Source organism: Lepidothrix coronata, unplaced genomic scaffold (assembly GCF_001604755.1).
Source record: "Lepidothrix coronata isolate B3197 unplaced genomic scaffold, Lepidothrix_coronata-1.0 Scaffold69, whole genome shotgun sequence".
NCBI classification, from domain to species: Eukaryota; Metazoa; Chordata; class Aves; order Passeriformes; family Pipridae; genus Lepidothrix; species Lepidothrix coronata.
Window position 1 is genome coordinate 2,452,524 of NW_016690249.1, and position 16,411 is coordinate 2,468,934.

General features: G+C 35.5%; 1 protein-coding gene across 6 annotated transcripts in view; it reads left to right on the top strand.

Moving 5' to 3' along the window:
* PDS5B (PDS5 cohesin associated factor B) overlaps positions 1 to 16,411 on the top strand; it is a 100,298-nt gene that overhangs the window by 14,773 nt on the left and 69,114 nt on the right. For 5 of the 6 annotated variants that reach the window (XM_017818609.1, XM_017818611.1, XM_017818610.1 and 2 more), the window contains exons 2-6: positions 4,837 to 4,962; positions 8,408 to 8,611; positions 12,810 to 12,896; positions 12,998 to 13,095; positions 14,193 to 14,319. In XM_017818609.1, coding sequence (XP_017674098.1) covers positions 4,855 to 4,962; positions 8,408 to 8,611; positions 12,810 to 12,896; positions 12,998 to 13,095; positions 14,193 to 14,319 — 624 coding nt within the window. In that variant the 5' untranslated portion in view covers positions 4,837 to 4,854. Of the gene's footprint in view, positions 1 to 4,836; positions 4,963 to 8,407; positions 8,612 to 10,088; positions 10,139 to 12,809; positions 12,897 to 12,997; positions 13,096 to 14,192; positions 14,320 to 16,411 lie in introns of those variants that run through there. The other variant, XM_017818614.1, reaches the window with a different exon arrangement.

Here is a 16,411-nt window from a genome sequence, read left to right on the forward strand (position 1 = left end):
AGCTTTGGAGTGAAATATGTATTGTGATTGATGAGATGGAAAAGATTTTACTTCCTCGCAGTATTCCCTGAGACAATTTAGGAAAATGTACTTGCATCTCCTAAACGGTTTTTATATTTTTGACAGAATGGCCTATGACAGTGAGAGGCCACTGATGATACTCCTTGATTATGGAGAACATGTTGATGAATATTTGGAAATCCTTTTGGGCTAGACTTCTTGTTGGAATGATGTGAACTGTGGAAACACATATATTTAATTCTCTACACATTGCAATTTTTTCCGTACCAGCCATTTATTAAATTCACTTAGGCTTCTAATAGCTTTGTGAACATGAAGAAAGGATTAATCTCAGTGGCTCATTGAAACATGTCTTGGAAACATAGATTTAAAAGTATATGTATTAATATAGGTCAAATTTATGTAGACTTTCTTAGATTTTGGATGTGTAATTTAAAAATTCTGGTCTCAAGATGTAGCTATATAATGAATTATGTATAATTCATTGAAAGTTCTGAAAAATAAGAATGATGATGAAGTTTTCTAAGTTGGTCACTGTTTCTGGTGATCTTTTAAATCCTCATGTTTGGATTCTGGATTTTAAAGAGGAGGTGATAGTAAGGTAGGGGGCAGACTTGCAAGGAATATAGGATTGATTTGCCAAAGCTTGCTTCATCACTTGGATAAGATTTCTGCAGAACTATTTGAAGGATTAGGATTTAAACACATGTATGGATCTCTGGAAAGGTACTGCTGACACATGACTTCATGAATGTTAAGGCATAGTTTGCTTAGTGATTAGCTCAGTTGATTAAATCACCATAGGCAATGTAAACTGTCAACCAAACAAAATACAGTTAAATGGAGTGTGGTTTAAGTCCTCTTTTTAGATCGTTGACTTAACATCCTGTAATGATATTTATAGACCTATTAAGTATATTGCATAGGTACTTAATATGCAAGACACTAATCCATGTTTTATTTGCATAATCACAATCTGTATATACTGTTGAGCAAGTAGTGTATGTGGAGTTAGATAAAGTTGTGTACTATATAGAAACCATCTGAATATTGACTCTTTTAATAATATAATGGCCAGTAGACTTATCTGTTCACATGTCTTTGGAACACTTCCAGGGATGGTGATTCTACCACTTCCCTGGGCAGCCTGTTCCAATGCCTGACCACCCTTTTGGTGACGAATTTTTTCCTGATATCCAATTTAAACCTCCCCTTTCCTCTGTCCTGTTATTTGTTACCTGGGAGAAAAGACTGACCCCTACCTTGCTACAGCCTCCTTTCAGATAGTTGTAGAGTGTGATAAGGTCCCTCCTGAACCTGCTTTTCTCCAGGCTAAACACCCCCAGCTCCCTCAGACACATCTTGTAAGACTTGTGCACTTTATCTTTTCATTGTATATATGGAATAATACTGGATTTCTGAAAACATTGTGGAGAACAACTAAAATTTCAGTTGACTCTGTCAGCTGACTCTCTTGTTGAACCTCAAAGAAGCTGTCAAAGAGTTTTCTTTTTTCAAAATGCTTGTTGTCTTCTAGCATATTCCAAAGGAAGACAGTGCATTTTTAGAAACAAATTTTAAAAGTTTTTTGAAATTCAGTCATTAGATATCACCTCACTGGCTTATGGATTTACGTGCTCAGCATGTTCTAGGTACAGCTGGCCTTAAGGCTGTTGTTCTTAGCTGTCGCTGTCTTCTTATTCTGTGAGAGAAGTTCGCTGAAACAGCTGCTGTAATTTTTCTGTGAAATCACAGAGACTTGCATTTGGCTAGAATCAGGTTGAAAACAAACCTCCTCCAAAAAAAAATCCTAGATCCTACTAAGTGTTCACTTATTTGGACAAAGATTGTTTTGACAAAGTTATGCTGGCAGCCTAGAAGAACAGGAACTTCTAGCAGTGGGATGTAACAAACAAACTGTTTTATTTAGGTAATGGTTGAAGTGACAGCTATCATACAAGGAGATAGTTTATCATTGAATTTTCTCTTGTTTGAAGGATAGGTTTTGTTTTTTACTGTTTCTTTTCAATTATTGTTTTTTTTCATTAGAAGAACTTACCATTAACTTTTAGTAGTGATCTGAGAATTTATATCACATAGAAAGTTTTAAATATTTGTAATTCTTTATCTCTTATGGTCTAAGTAATAGGCTATTTCATTGAGCCTTTTAAAAATTATTTTTGGCCCTATAAGATTAGATTTATTAATTTTTTTGAAAATTAAGACCTATCTAGTTTTTTTCTGTACTTCTGAGAGGGATAAGCTTTGTACTCTATCTATAACCTTGGCTGGCTGCTAGGTGCCAACACTGCTGCTCTCTCACTCCCCTTGCTTAATGGCACAGGGAAGGAAATAAGATGAAAAAGCTCATGGGTCAAGATAAATGCAGGGAAATCACTTTTCTCCTTTGCTAACCTCAGTGTCTGAAGGGTTTTTTCATATTTAGTTGCTTTTCTTTCCCGTAACTGCCATGCAGAACTTTAACAAGTTCTTAAAATGTTATCACAGAGCCCACTGTCACTGATGGGCTCAGGTTTGGCACGGGTTGAGTCTATTTTGGAGCTGTCTGGAAATGGCTCTTTTGACCATGGGGACAACCCCTGGTCTCTTCCCACGGGGCCATCCCTTCAGCCTCCCCCTCTACCAAAACCTTGCCACATAAACACAATATAGATGTTCAATTTCAAGCCCAGACCTTGGATGCCACTCAAGCTTAAAAGCTTGGCTGCATGGCAGTTGGACGTATCAGCTGGACAGTTCAACTGGACTATAATGGATGAGTTTCAGTCTTTGAATTATTTCAAAATGTGCTCCAAATGAGACTACATCACCATGTTCTAATCAAGTTTCCACTGCAGTTGATCTGATCTGACAGCTATCCGCCACTGGATGGTGGAGTTTTGTTCCTCGATTCCCTTAGTTACTATTGCTTCCCTTGAGTTAGCTTTGATGCTTGTCACACGCTTTTCAAAAACAATTAGGCTTGTTTTTTGACTTGTTGAGCTTGATTGGTCCCACAAAGCATCTGATGCTTTTATACATTCTCAGACTGAGGAGAGCAAGACTCCCTTCTGCTGTGATGAGCTGTTAAAGTTAATTTAGCTATGATATATAACATCACCTCGTCTGTGCTTTTGAGGAGTTTTAGACTTACTGTCATGGCAGTGTATTAAAAAATATGGTGGGGATAAAGGTGACATCATATTTTCCTGGGAGTATTAGAAAAAGTTACTTCAGTGAGTTTTGTTACTTCCCAGCTTTCTCATTATCAGTTTTTACTACAACTGCAAGTATGTAGCACTGTTCAATTGTTGGATATAGGTAGGTGATGACAGAAACTGAGTTGGCTTTTGTGTGTCTTGTTGAAGTACATTGCCTATCATACCTGTTGAATGAAATCTGATTATGTTCATTCTACTCATGTTTTCCCCGTTTCAAAAAATAAAATGTATTTTGCTGGATGTATTCTTTACAAAAAATTATTTAAAAGTCAATATTAACTTTTTGTTTGGTAAAAGATTAGTGAAGATAAAGCAAAATCTGTAACTTTGGTTGTTGACGTGAAATATGGACTGAAGAATATAAAATATGTTGACATTTTTTGGAGGGGTTGGGTGGACGAATATATTTCAAGTTCCAGTTCTCCTTCAGTGTAGAATGACCTTGGCTTGGGGGCCAGTAAGTTTTAATTATGGCTGTCATGGAACATGATGCTAACCCATTTCTTCTTGTGGATTCTGGCTGATGCTTATTTTTGATGTTTTAGTTCCGAGAAGTTCAAAGTGTACAGAGATCCTAGTATAGGAGGTCCGTACTAAGAAAATGCCTGACTGGGAATTCACAGTTCAGGACAGATCTCTTCTGTTAGAAGAGATTCATACCTTAAGATAAATAAATAAAAATATCAAGGCAGTGGCAAAGAAATTTATTTCCTTTGTTACAGTCTTCATTTGTAGCTACCCTGGTACCATCTTTTTCTCTAATCCTACTTGTCCCAACACATCTTCTTATTTTTTTTTACCGTTTTTTATATTAATTGCTTTTATGTAAGTAAAGCTTTCTGTTCAGCTTCCTTCTCTACAACAGTGGAACTTTGCATAACTTAGAATGGATTAGGTGGCAATCTGCATTCTCAACAGTTGAAAGGGATTGAGAAACCAAGTGACTGAGTTCTTTTCTTAGCTGGAATTTAGGAAGAAGATACCCTTGCTTATCTGCAGTCTTTTGCTTGAAAACTTGGCTTTAATGGCACAAAGACTTATTTTGTCTGCTCTTTTTCTGTCCCTGCTTTCATTCGCTATCAGCTGCTTGTCTGGCAGTATTGGTAAATTAAAATTAGTGATGTGTAACACTTCAACAGCACTGCTGTTTAGGCTTTTGGGGAAATTGTGTTTTCCAAACGAGTAAATAGATCACAAAGTCCACTTCAAATGTCTCTTTTCGGAGATTTATTATTACCAAGGATTTATTATTACCAAGTGGTGGAAACAGATCATACTATATGATAAGATTATTTGTTGCATCTCTTGTGAAAATCAAATACATTCAGGAATGAGGAGTTTTAGCTTTTTTCTGTTGTATTCTTCTTGAAATTTTATTGTGTCATAGGACGATCTACCTGGATATCAAAACCATTGCTGTTCACCACACTATAAATTACTGAAACCAATGAAAATCTTTTGTCTGGTTTTGTTTTTTTTCATTTGTATGGGCTTTGTCAGTATATTTCTAGTTGGATTTTGTTTGTCAAAGTGAGATGGATAAGGTAAACATGAACTAGCTAAACAACATTGTCTTCTTAATTTCTTTCCACAGTTTTAAAACCGTGAAATCATGGCTCATTCAAAGACGAGAGCCAATGATGGAAAAATCACATATCCTCCAGGAGTCAAAGAAATCTCTGATAAAATATCTAAAGAAGAGATGGTGAGAAGGCTAAAGGTTAGTAAGCAAGTAATTGTTTACAGATTAAAGTTTCTTGTAAATGGTGTTCCATGATCCTACTATATGTTATATCTGAAAGGTTTTTGTTTTTTTTTCCTTTGGGCTTTCATTTTTCTATGCTTGGAAGGAGGAACTTGTTGGCTGTTGTGCCTTTTTTCCTACCACTTTCCTGAACTGACTTGTCGAAAGATGTTTAAATGAATTAAAAAATCACTAATAGAAATGAGCTGTATTAACTTCAAATACCACTTAAACTTTATCTCACCTCCTATAGTAAGTCAGTACTTTTATTGTTTTTTCAGTATTTTCTTCTCTAAAAGAGAGTCATAATTTTGGAAATAATTTGGATGCCTCAGAATACTTTCCTTTTATGCCTTTGTACCCTTTGCGTTGATTATAAAGCTCTTTACACCCTCATTATTTTAGCCTGTATTGTGGTGAAGGTAGTCTTTGATGATACTATATATTTCTGTCTTGAATTTCTGGGCCACTTTATTTGGCCTAACTCTACAGGAAGGTTGGACGTATTTGGGGGCTAATCATTTTACTACAGTTCTTTATCTACCCATGTAATCTCACAAAAAGGCAGACCTGTATTGTGCAGAAGGAATGCCTGCAACTTGGGCTTGCCCTGTGAAACAGGAGGGAACAGATGTAGGAGAGGGAACCTTAAGTATTCTAACAGATGGAAGAGCTTAATTTGGAGTTTGTTTTCTTAAGAAGTAGTTTTAAATCAGTTGGAACTACTGATATATGAACAAAACCCAATAAAATCCCAAAACATAAGGATTGTTTCTCCTCTCCCCCCAGTAATCTGTCTATGCTTTGGGATATGGGCTGATAGACTTTAGTCAGTGTGCTGCATCCTATGATGTTGAATAAAAGACAACATTTATAAATTTACATATGAGCGATTCCTAACAGAAGATGTTCTTTGTTAGCAGTTGCATATTTTTTTCAGCTTGTGGAAATGCTGCACACACTTCTTCCTAATACTTTTACCCTATAGTTTAATTTCATTTTTGGCCTTGAATGTCTAATCTCTTCTTTCTGGTATCTTGATTTGTCTCACAGGAGAAGTGTACTTTGTAGGATGTCCTGTGTTTCTTTTCAGTTGTTTATTCTGCCTGTGAATTCATCAATGCACAGGCAGGCAGGAAACTGCACAGTGTTTCTTTTATGAAGGATTGGATGAGGCAGGCTACACCACAGGTGTATAGACCTAAATATAAACACAGTTGCAGGTGCTAAAGAACAGTAGTTGATAAATAAGTGAACTGTTAGCTTCTTGATTTCTCTGACTGCCAAATTTACATAAGTATTAGGGAAGAAGCACTTTTCTGTGGATTTTGTTTTGATTTACACAAGCAGAAATGCTGCTGTTTGTTGATGACAATATATTTATATAAATACGAATTATTGGGAAATCAGGGAATGAAATGGAAAATATGCACAGTGAATTTCTATATTAGCATAACTTACCTCAGAAATTTTATGCATTTCTTATTGACACCTTCTGCAGTTTATAATAAGTTTGGAAAGGAGATAGAAACTAAAAGGTTAGTCATGAACTAGCACTGGAGGCAGACAGAAGGTGATAAATACTTAGAAATGATGAATAGTGTAAGAAAAGCATTTTTCCACTTTTTTTTTTAATATACAAGAACCAAGTCATCATCTAATGAAACATTAATTTTAGACCAGCAGTCTAAAACTTTTCTAAAACTTTTCCTTAAGTTTTATATAAGTAAATTCCAAAGCTTATTTACTGTAGAATGATGTAGTAAAAATTGAATGGGTTTAAGAAATATGGGCCACATCTGGAAGATGAAGCTCCAAGAGTATTAATCATGGTGGTCTGGATGTGATTTCAGGCTCAGGAATCCTCTTGCTTTGCAGGAAGCTGGAAAGCTATGCTAGGACGACTAGCTCGTTTTCCTATGTTTCCCTTTAAACACTGTAACAGATTGCTCTGGAGATAAGATTATGGATCTTTGTGCTGATGAGTATGGATATTCATGTTTGGAAAGAAAGACTGGAGGTTCATTTCTAGAATAGACAAAACCCTTACATGTTGCAAGAACAGTTTGACACCTGAATATTTATTCATTACTTTGTTAACTGCATAAATCTAATTACTTTTCATAGAAATGAAAACAATTCTGATTTGTAAATTAATAGTGTGTAAGAGCACCAGCACTTTAAATGATTCATCTTGTGTCTGGCAGGGATTTCTTGTAATGGAAGTTATATGTCTGCATAAGCTACGTATCTTCTGTACCTTTTAGTAAAGGATTCTCATATGCTTGAAAACTTGACAACTTCTGTGATCCTAATTATGCAGAAGTTCTTTTCTTTTTCAAGTTGGATTTGTTGCTCCCTGACCAGTTATAGTAAATTTTTTTGGGGGAAGAAAAACCCCCAACCAAACAACAAACTATAGCAAAGTAAAATATTTTCAAGTGTTTTAGGATTCTGGGGGCTTGGGTGCATTTTTTTTTTAAGAACTTCATTGAGATAATTTTTCTTGGAAAAATATCTCTTCCTGCACTGGTGAAACAGATGGGAGTTTTGACTTTAATTTCAGGATTGTGTAATGTAATCTTTATTACCATTTAGTTAATTTTAACAAGAGTTGAACTCAAAATAACTCTTCCTCTGTGATTCAAGTAAGTAATTTGAGAGAAGCCTAATTACTTTGTTTTTTCAATAAATTTTTCTCCTTCAGACACTTTTTTAAATACAAGAATTCTCACTTACTAGCAGTTTGTAATTATAGCTTTTCATGCTTTTATTTAGCACGTTAAATATTTGGTGCCCCAGAATCTTTTTTCTCTTCTTCCATAACTTCATCTACCGGATCCTAATACTACGAGTGGGCATTTTAGTCCTGTTGGACAACATCCATGCTGCTGGGCTGCCTGGATTTATATGTACTTTTGCTGAAAGTGTGCACTCTGCTTCTGGACAGCACAGAGGGATAGACTTGTCCTTAGAGGAGTAAAGAAAACTTGAAATTGAAAGAGAGGAGAAGGAAAAAAAAATCATAACTCTGAATAGTTTAGGGAGAAACAAATATTTTGAGTAAAGTTTTGCTCTTTTCTGAATTTTTAAGTGAATAGCTGTAACAGTAAATACTGTTGTATTTTTTTTTAATTGTCCAACTTGCTTATATGGTTTCTCAAAAAGATCTGGGAAGTCTACAGCTCGGCTTTCAGTAGCTCTACCGAGACTGTGTGTTGTTGGGGCAGTTGATAGAGGACTTGACTGGGTCCTTCCTGTACCCTGAAAAATAAGACACTGGTTACTCAGGTAAGTACTACTGCATTGCTGATAATGCTTCTGATAGAAGTTGCACAAAACTAGAAAAGGAACTTTTAGTAAGGACCCTGTTACACAGAGTATTTCATTTTATGTACCAGTGTGTATCTGTCTTATTTAGATGGTTGTGAAAACTTTCATGGATATGGACCAGGACTCTGAAGAAGAAAAGGAGCTCTACCTAAATCTTGCATTACATCTGGCTTCAGATTTTTTCCTCAAACACCCCGATAAGGATGTACGTTTGTTGGTAGCATGCTGTCTTGCTGATATTTTCAGAATTTATGCCCCTGAAGCTCCATACACTTCACCGGATAAACTAAAGGTAAATTAATCTCTTTTTCCACACCAGGTTTTTAAACTGAATGATTAATTGATTATAATTTTTTTCCCCCCTCCCTTTATTTCTGGTTAAACCTAAGCAATTCAAAGTTTTCACTTGATTTTGGGATATGATTGTTTGGTCAAGTCAATCGTTCATGAGATAAAGGGTTATGCAGTGCATCTTCCAATAACTTGTAGAGTTTTGGATTTGTATTGAAAATAAATATTTTATTGAACTTCATTGGGATTTGCAGGTAGTGGTCTGTTACTTTAGAAATACTGATATATCTATACCTTGTATCACAATCTCTTGCAAGATAGCTAATGTTTCAACTGTGAAAATACCCCTAGGTTTCCAAGTAAACTACCAAGATATGAGTACTTCTATTTTTATAGATAAAGGCTCTATTGAAAGAAAGAGAAAGTACTTTTGTACAGAGGATAATGATTTCTGATGTGACTTGGAAAATTCTCCAATTACAAATATCACTGATCCCACTAGATGGAGATGGCTGATAGAGAAATACCAGGTTTGAAAAGGCAGTACAGATCTTCCACATTTGTTTCAGAAAAAAGAAATTTTAGATTCTTTTGTGGTTTTTTTTATTTTTCTTTTAGTAATCTAACTTTGTTTCCAACTCTCAAAAGGAAACTCTTTCCCATGCACAGTCAGATTCTAGAGTGAAGTGAGTTTTAAAGAAAATCTATAAAAAACAGGTGAAAATAACGCTGAAAAAATGTCTTTTTTTGTCTCCGATTTAAGAGTGTGTGTGGGCTTTTCTGTTTTGTTTTGTTTTTTTTTTTTTTGGTTTGGTCTTTGTTCCTTCCACAGCAGGATAAAAAAAAGATGGTTGTGGTGGAAGGTGTATCTGTTATCACTTAGGGGGAAATCACTCAATTTCTCATCTAGTGGTTGCACCAGCAGTGCTTCCTAAGTAGGGCAAACAGTTCACTTTCAACTGTAGTACCTCTTCTGTTAACAGACTACTGGAGACATACCTTGGGATTTTTGTTAACTCTGTTTTCAATTCTAAATTAGTGTGTAATCAGAGGTACAACATCTACTTACCTTACCTTACTTATTGATTACACCATCTTCAACTGGAGTCAAATGTTAGCTTTCTCTGCTGAGCTATATTTATGTCTGGTTTTCAAGCATCCTGATTTCTACTTCAGTTTTGAGTATGTTATCATTTGCTTGTTAGGCTTAGAGTTTTTGTTTCTCTCTTTCTGAGTTGGACTAAGTTCCTCCTTAGAGTATAAGCATACTACAACAACTCTGAATGGACTAGGAACTTCCACTGCCAGCATTGAGTTCTGTAATCTGTGCAGATTTCAGAATTCAGTTTCTTGATGCTGTTTTCTAAACACATTGTAAGAAATAAAGAAAAGCCAAACAATAGGAACTTTTGCCTAGGGCTGTTGAGGTAGGTTTTTTGCAAACCCATTTCCTCTGAACACAGCTTTTGTGGTTGCAGGACAAGCTCTGGTAGAAATGTCGAAGAGTTCCCTCCACTTTATGACAGAGGTAAGAGGAAGAATGCTTCCTCTTGGGTTATATCTTGGCACTGTTTTTACCCAGTATTTAATATCATATCCATACTGCACCTTTGAGTCTTTTTTCCGTATGTTTAGCACCAAAGTTAAAAATGGCAAAGGGGAGTGCTGAAAAGGATTAAATTCTTGAGAGGAGAAAACTTAAGGTTTAAGTTTTTGCCCTTACTTCAGACTCCTTGGATCACTTTGTAGCTTACATGTCATGAAAGTGAGATTCTGAGGAAAGGGATCAGAATTTCAGGTTTCTCTCTTTTATGTATATCATCAGTGTAAATCTTACGTTCCTTCTGAACATTGAAAGAGCTTTGATAACAGGGATGGGAAATGGCATGAATAGGCTAAAAACAGAACAGGAGCAGGATTCAGGGATCTGGAAACTTCTAGCTTTGAGTCCTCAGTCTGTGGAAAGCCTACAGCCCAAATCTAATCTTTTGGTGGGAAGATAATCTAATCACTGATATGTGTCCATTGAAAATGACTTGAACAAAAAGACTGTGCCAGACTGCTGAAATGGAGATGTTTAAGGGTGTATGTGGTAGCAGAACTTCAACACTCTGAATGTATTCTCTGGTGAGAACCATGACTGATGCTTACTGAAGCCCTTATGTGGTTAATGGCCATCAAGACAGCAATCCACAAAAAACATAATATGTTCTCTCTAAAGTTGAAGTATAAGCACTTTTGGTTTAAGAGTCTGAATTCTAATGTAGACTTGCTTTACGGAGTCTGATGTGAAAACTTATCATTGTGAAAATGTTGCAATTTCTTAGCTACAGCCAAAGTTTATTTTAACCTGTGTTTTGAATTTATAAATGCATTTCAAATAGTATATTGTGTATGCTTAAAAAGGGGAAAAATGTTGGATCATAATAAGTGAGATATTAAAAATTTAGTGAGTACTTCTGAGTTTGCCTTGCTTTCTTTAAAACAAAATTGGAAAAAATAGTTTAGAAATAAATGATTACTTTTTCAAATGATGCTGTTATTTGAAGTGTTCAAATGTTGGACTTATTGTACATGTATGCGATTCATTACTGTATGTAGTCTATATACAACGCAGTTCTGAGAACTTTACAAAAATCTGGAAAATGAGTAGGGTCTGGGAATCACATTCAGTAGATAAGTGTTCCATACTGAGCTGCAGGATAAAAAGTAAAGATATTTTGTTAAATGAACTGATTGAGATAAAGAACCATCCAGTGTACTAGTTTTCCAGAAGACAGCACTCATTTTGGGTGGGCACTGATGGCTTGCTATTTGTTCAGTCACTAGTTTTTAAGGGAAGGATTCCTCAGATGGGCTTTTGCCTGTGGACTGTGAGTTTGTGAGTGGTTGGAGACCATTAGATGTGTCCTTTGAACTGTGTCATTTGGTTTAATTTCAGCTAAAGAGTCTAGATCGTGTGCTCTGTAAGTGATCTGAAGTGTGAACCAAACAGTGATCCTTCTGATCATCCTTTACACTTCAAAATCACAATCTTGATTCAAATTAAAACATTAATGTAGCTGTTACCTCTGAACCGTGTGCTTGCTATGCTTTTTTTGCCAAGAGGTGATGATGTCAGATGTCATCTAATTCTTGTTTTTACCTAGAACCGCAGTAAGTGCTCACCTTAATGATTAGGGCTGGATTTTGTGGTTGTAATATTAGAAAGAAAGGAACCCCATTCTTATCTTTTGTCTATCTCATTTGTCTTGAGGGGCTGAGGTGAAGTGGTCCTTTTGAAAATGTTATAGAAAAGCTTTATCGACTACTTCTAGGATAGTTTTTTCAGGGTTAACAATAAGGCTTTCATGTGTCTATTTTGGCAACTTTATACCTTTTGGAACTTATTTGATTTACACATAGATTCTTAGATAATATATTATAGATACAGTTGAGGCTGTGAACAGTGTTTCTGGTATACGTATTTTTAAATATTTTGATTTTATATAGTAGTTGTGAATTTCCAGCTGTTAATAATCTGAATGTAAAGAAGTATTTTAAGAAGACACCTTCCTGTGTGTTTCCATTCTGTTCGTCATCGATTATTTGTTCCTTATCAACTGCTTCAATTTACTTTGTGTGAGACTTTTTCTGAAGGAGTCTTCTGGTGCCGAAAGGTGATAGAGGAAGCCAGAGGAACTTCGCTTATTAGTTTTTGCAAGAGATGTGATCTGTGTCAATATCATGATGACTGACAAATGCGCAAACAATACAGTGTGAACATATAATAACACTTTTAGGAAAGCTGTAATTGCCTACTGCTTTTTCCCTCTTATTTTGAAACCTGTTGCTGTATGAAGTAAAAATGTAAAATTCCTTGTCCTGCTGAATAATAAGTTCTTGACTCTGCAGCACGTCAGCCAGTTGCAGCTCTATTTGTCAAGCTGAGTGCTTTTCTTCGGAAAAGGAAAACTTTTGCTTCCTTACTAAAAGATTGCTTTTTAAACCCTTTAAAGAAACATGAAGTATTTTAAAATTACTCCTTGACATTTTCCATGGTGTTTTTGCAGATGATCTTCTTTTGGACGGTGAAATAATGTGTCTGTCACTGCTGTGTATTTTGTAGTGATAAATAATACTAGTAACTTAAAAAAAATATTTTAATTTTGGAAGTTTAATTGCAGTTGACTAAATAACTATCATTTTTTTCTTTTCAGGATATATTTATGTTTATAACAAGGCAGCTTAAAGGTTTAGAAGATACAAAAAGCCCCCAGTTTAATCGATATTTTTATTTGCTTGAGGTGAGCTTCATTACTTATTTTGTAATAACTGTTAGATGTAATTTTTCAATGTATTATTTGTATTAACTACTCCTTTTATTTTTTTTCCTTTTCCAACACAGAACATTGCTTGGGTCAAGTCTTATAACATATGTTTTGAATTAGAAGACAGCAATGAGATTTTTACACAGTTGTACAGAACGCTGTTTTCAGTAATAAAGTAAGTATTGTCACCCCCAATTACAATATATTGTTTCATGGTTGAGATCAGTTGTTTCTAAGATAGTTGTTCGGTGTGACTTTTAGCATTAATGAGCTTAGTTTTGTAATTCTGTTTAACTAAACGTAGCAATATAAATACAATAAACTGTCAGTTTTGCTTGGCATAATTAAAAAAAACACACTGCAAATAATCTTTTTCCTCCCAAGACACTTTAATTGTCATTTACTGCCTTTATTTTATTCTGTTCTTGAAATTGAATGGTGTGATATGTAATTCTAAGGAATTTAGAGGATTGTTACTGTAAAAACATGAGTCAGAAAGTAGTGGACACTGAAACATACTGCTAGAGATAGTCTAGTCTGTGCCCCTTGCTCAAACCGGATTAGCTCTAGCAGATTGCCCAGAACTGTAGCCAGCTGGATTTTGAGCATCTCCAAGGATGGAGAGTCCATGCCCCTCTCTGGGCAACCTTGTAGTGCTCAATCATCCTTATATTTAAAAAGTTTCCTGTGTTTAAACGGTGTGTTCTGTATTTATCTTGGTGTCCATTGGCTCTTGTTCTGTCATTGGTCACCGAGTGTGTGGTGTCAAGACAATCTTGCCCTTTCTGCCTATCAGGTATTTAAACATAATGATGAGTTCCTCCCTAAGTCATCTCTTCTCAAGGCTAAAATAGATATCAACTCTCTCAGTGCCTCCTTGCATGAGAGCTGCTCCGTTGCCTTAATCATCTTTATGACCGTTTCCTCGGCTGCCTCCAGGATGTACGTGTCCCTCTTGTGCTGGGAAGCCCAAATCTGGGCACAGCACTCCAGCTGAGTAGAGGGGAGGGATGTGCTAATACACTATCTTTTCATGGTGGGGATGGATACAGTCCTCTTACTCTTACTATAGTACTAAATGAGGAGAGCGTGAAATTAAAGAACATTTTGGAAACTGGTATATACAACTGAGGAATTGAAGTATTTTGACTTCTAAGAAAACTTGTGATTTGCTTATTCTGTTCCTTGTTTGAAATCACCACAGGAAGTGCTCTGAGTGGAACTTGTACTTTATATAGATAGTACACTAAGGATTCTTGTTTTTAATTTCAGCAATGGTCATAACCAAAAAGTACACATGCACATGGTTGATCTAATGAGCTCTATCATTTGTGAGGGAGATACTGTGTCGCAGGAACTTTTGGATACAGTGTTAGTTAATCTAGTGCCGGCACATAAGGTAAGACTTAACAGTGGCTTAAGTTTTGGGGTTTTATTTTGTTTTGTTTTGGTTGGGTTTTTTTTGTAATCATGATTTATTGGATGTATATATTTGGATATGTAGATCTCATTGAGAGAATAGTTGTAGCAAATGTCTTCATAATGTTTAGATTTCTTTTAGCAGGCTATTTTTAATAGCCAGAAAATTCAGTAGAATTTCATTGCTCTGACACGCTGTAAGCAAAGTATCAGTGGTCATAGTAATCTAAAATGTTTAATATCATATGAATTTAAACACAGTTTTTTTATATACTCTCATACCAGTAGAACTGGATATAAAAGTTACATATATCCTTTGGAAAGTTGTAATTCCTGTAGTGCTGTATCAACAGCTCAAACTAATGTGGGAGGGAAAAAGTTGTCACAACTGCTGATTTGTAATTGGCTCTTGCATTTCAGAAATGTTGGCTTGGCATTACTGAAAGCACACTGATATGTTTCTGATGCAACCATAGAACTAACTATGGGGAGAAATGGTGGTATCTGAAGAGCCCAAGGGATTGCTGTCTTACCTTAATGAGTAGTGTCTTCTCAAAAAAAACAAAAGCGTCCAATAGATGAACTAAAGGAAGAACTTCAGAACTGTGCTTGTGTTGTGATATTTAGATGTTTAAAAATCATGGAAGTCTGACTTCCTAGTTCAGAAAACTATCTGTGTCCTATGAACCCTCTTAGGCTACAATGTAGAAGATGACTTACAAGATGAATTATACTTATGTTCTGTATGACAAAAAAAGAATCTGGAGAATTATCTAGGAAATGCATATTTAACTGCGTTTGGACAGTTCTAACAGCTTGCCTTTATTTTTTTTTTAAAGTGTGTTCAGGAAAGTCCTAACTACTGTAGTTTCTGAAAAGTGTAAGGTTAAGAGGATATTAACAGAGAGTTCCTTTGGAAGGCCTGCTAGCATGCTTTTACCACAGGTCATCAATTTCAGGAAATAAATAGCACATAAATTATTTTTCTATTGACAATGAAAGATTAAATGCTTAGTATAGATCAGTAATTATTTTCCCCACTGGAAGTGCTTTAGCTGTGTCCTTCAAGGGGTCTAGTACTTTTGTGCCAGGTCCAGGCTGATATTTGTGTGGCTAATATTCAGATTTGTGAAGTAAAGCTTTGGAATACAAGAAACAAAAGCTAAACTATGCAAAACACTTCAGTTTGTGTTTTCTCAGTTATTAACAGTCTGTTGTTTCATTGTGTACCTGTGCTTAACTTGATTTAATTGTATTATTTCTATGATTCATGTTTAATAAGTTCATTTTGAGTTGAAGAATTTGCATCCTGTTAGATTGTCTGTAGCATTGAAACAATTCTGTTTCATAGTTTTTAGGATTTGAAGATACTGACTGAATATTTTAATAGGTTAATATATATTTGGGGGGTTGCGTTTTCTTCTGCTTTTGTTTTAATTAAAGTATCTCTTTGGATATGATGCTCATTTATAGCTTGCTTTTGAACTGAAATAGTTACATAACTTCATACTGTATCCTGAGTACCTTTTTTCTTCTTTTTTTCATACTAATGGAAAGAAGTTTCTAGTATTTTTCTGTTTCATCTCAAAATCTTCAAATATTGTGTATTTTAAATTTTGGTCCTCTAACTACTTTCTGTTTCTACGGATGTCATGTTGGACAAGTGTAATGAATTCAGAGTTGCGAATTTTTCCACTCGTGTCCACTGAGCACAAAACTAGGAAGACCTTAGGGATAAGGTCCACCATAAAAAAGAACTATGTCTTAGCTGACCTAGCTGTTCAGCTGTACAGGCTGTGGAAAAGGGAAGTTGAATGGCAAGTGTTGGTGTAATGGTCAGTGGGGCATCCCCAGATTTCCTAGGGACCAAAAATACTTTTGATGGAGTAGAAGGAACATAGATCTGTCAGATTGAGAGACTGTTGGAGATAAAACCATTTTGTCTCTAGAAAGTGACACAGGCAAGTGGTGTATTTTAATACAGCCAGAAGGAAGGTTGTGCTTGAGAGGAAATGTGTGGTAGCCTTGTATTGTAGAAAATAGGTATATTGGTAACACGAGACTGAGACTTG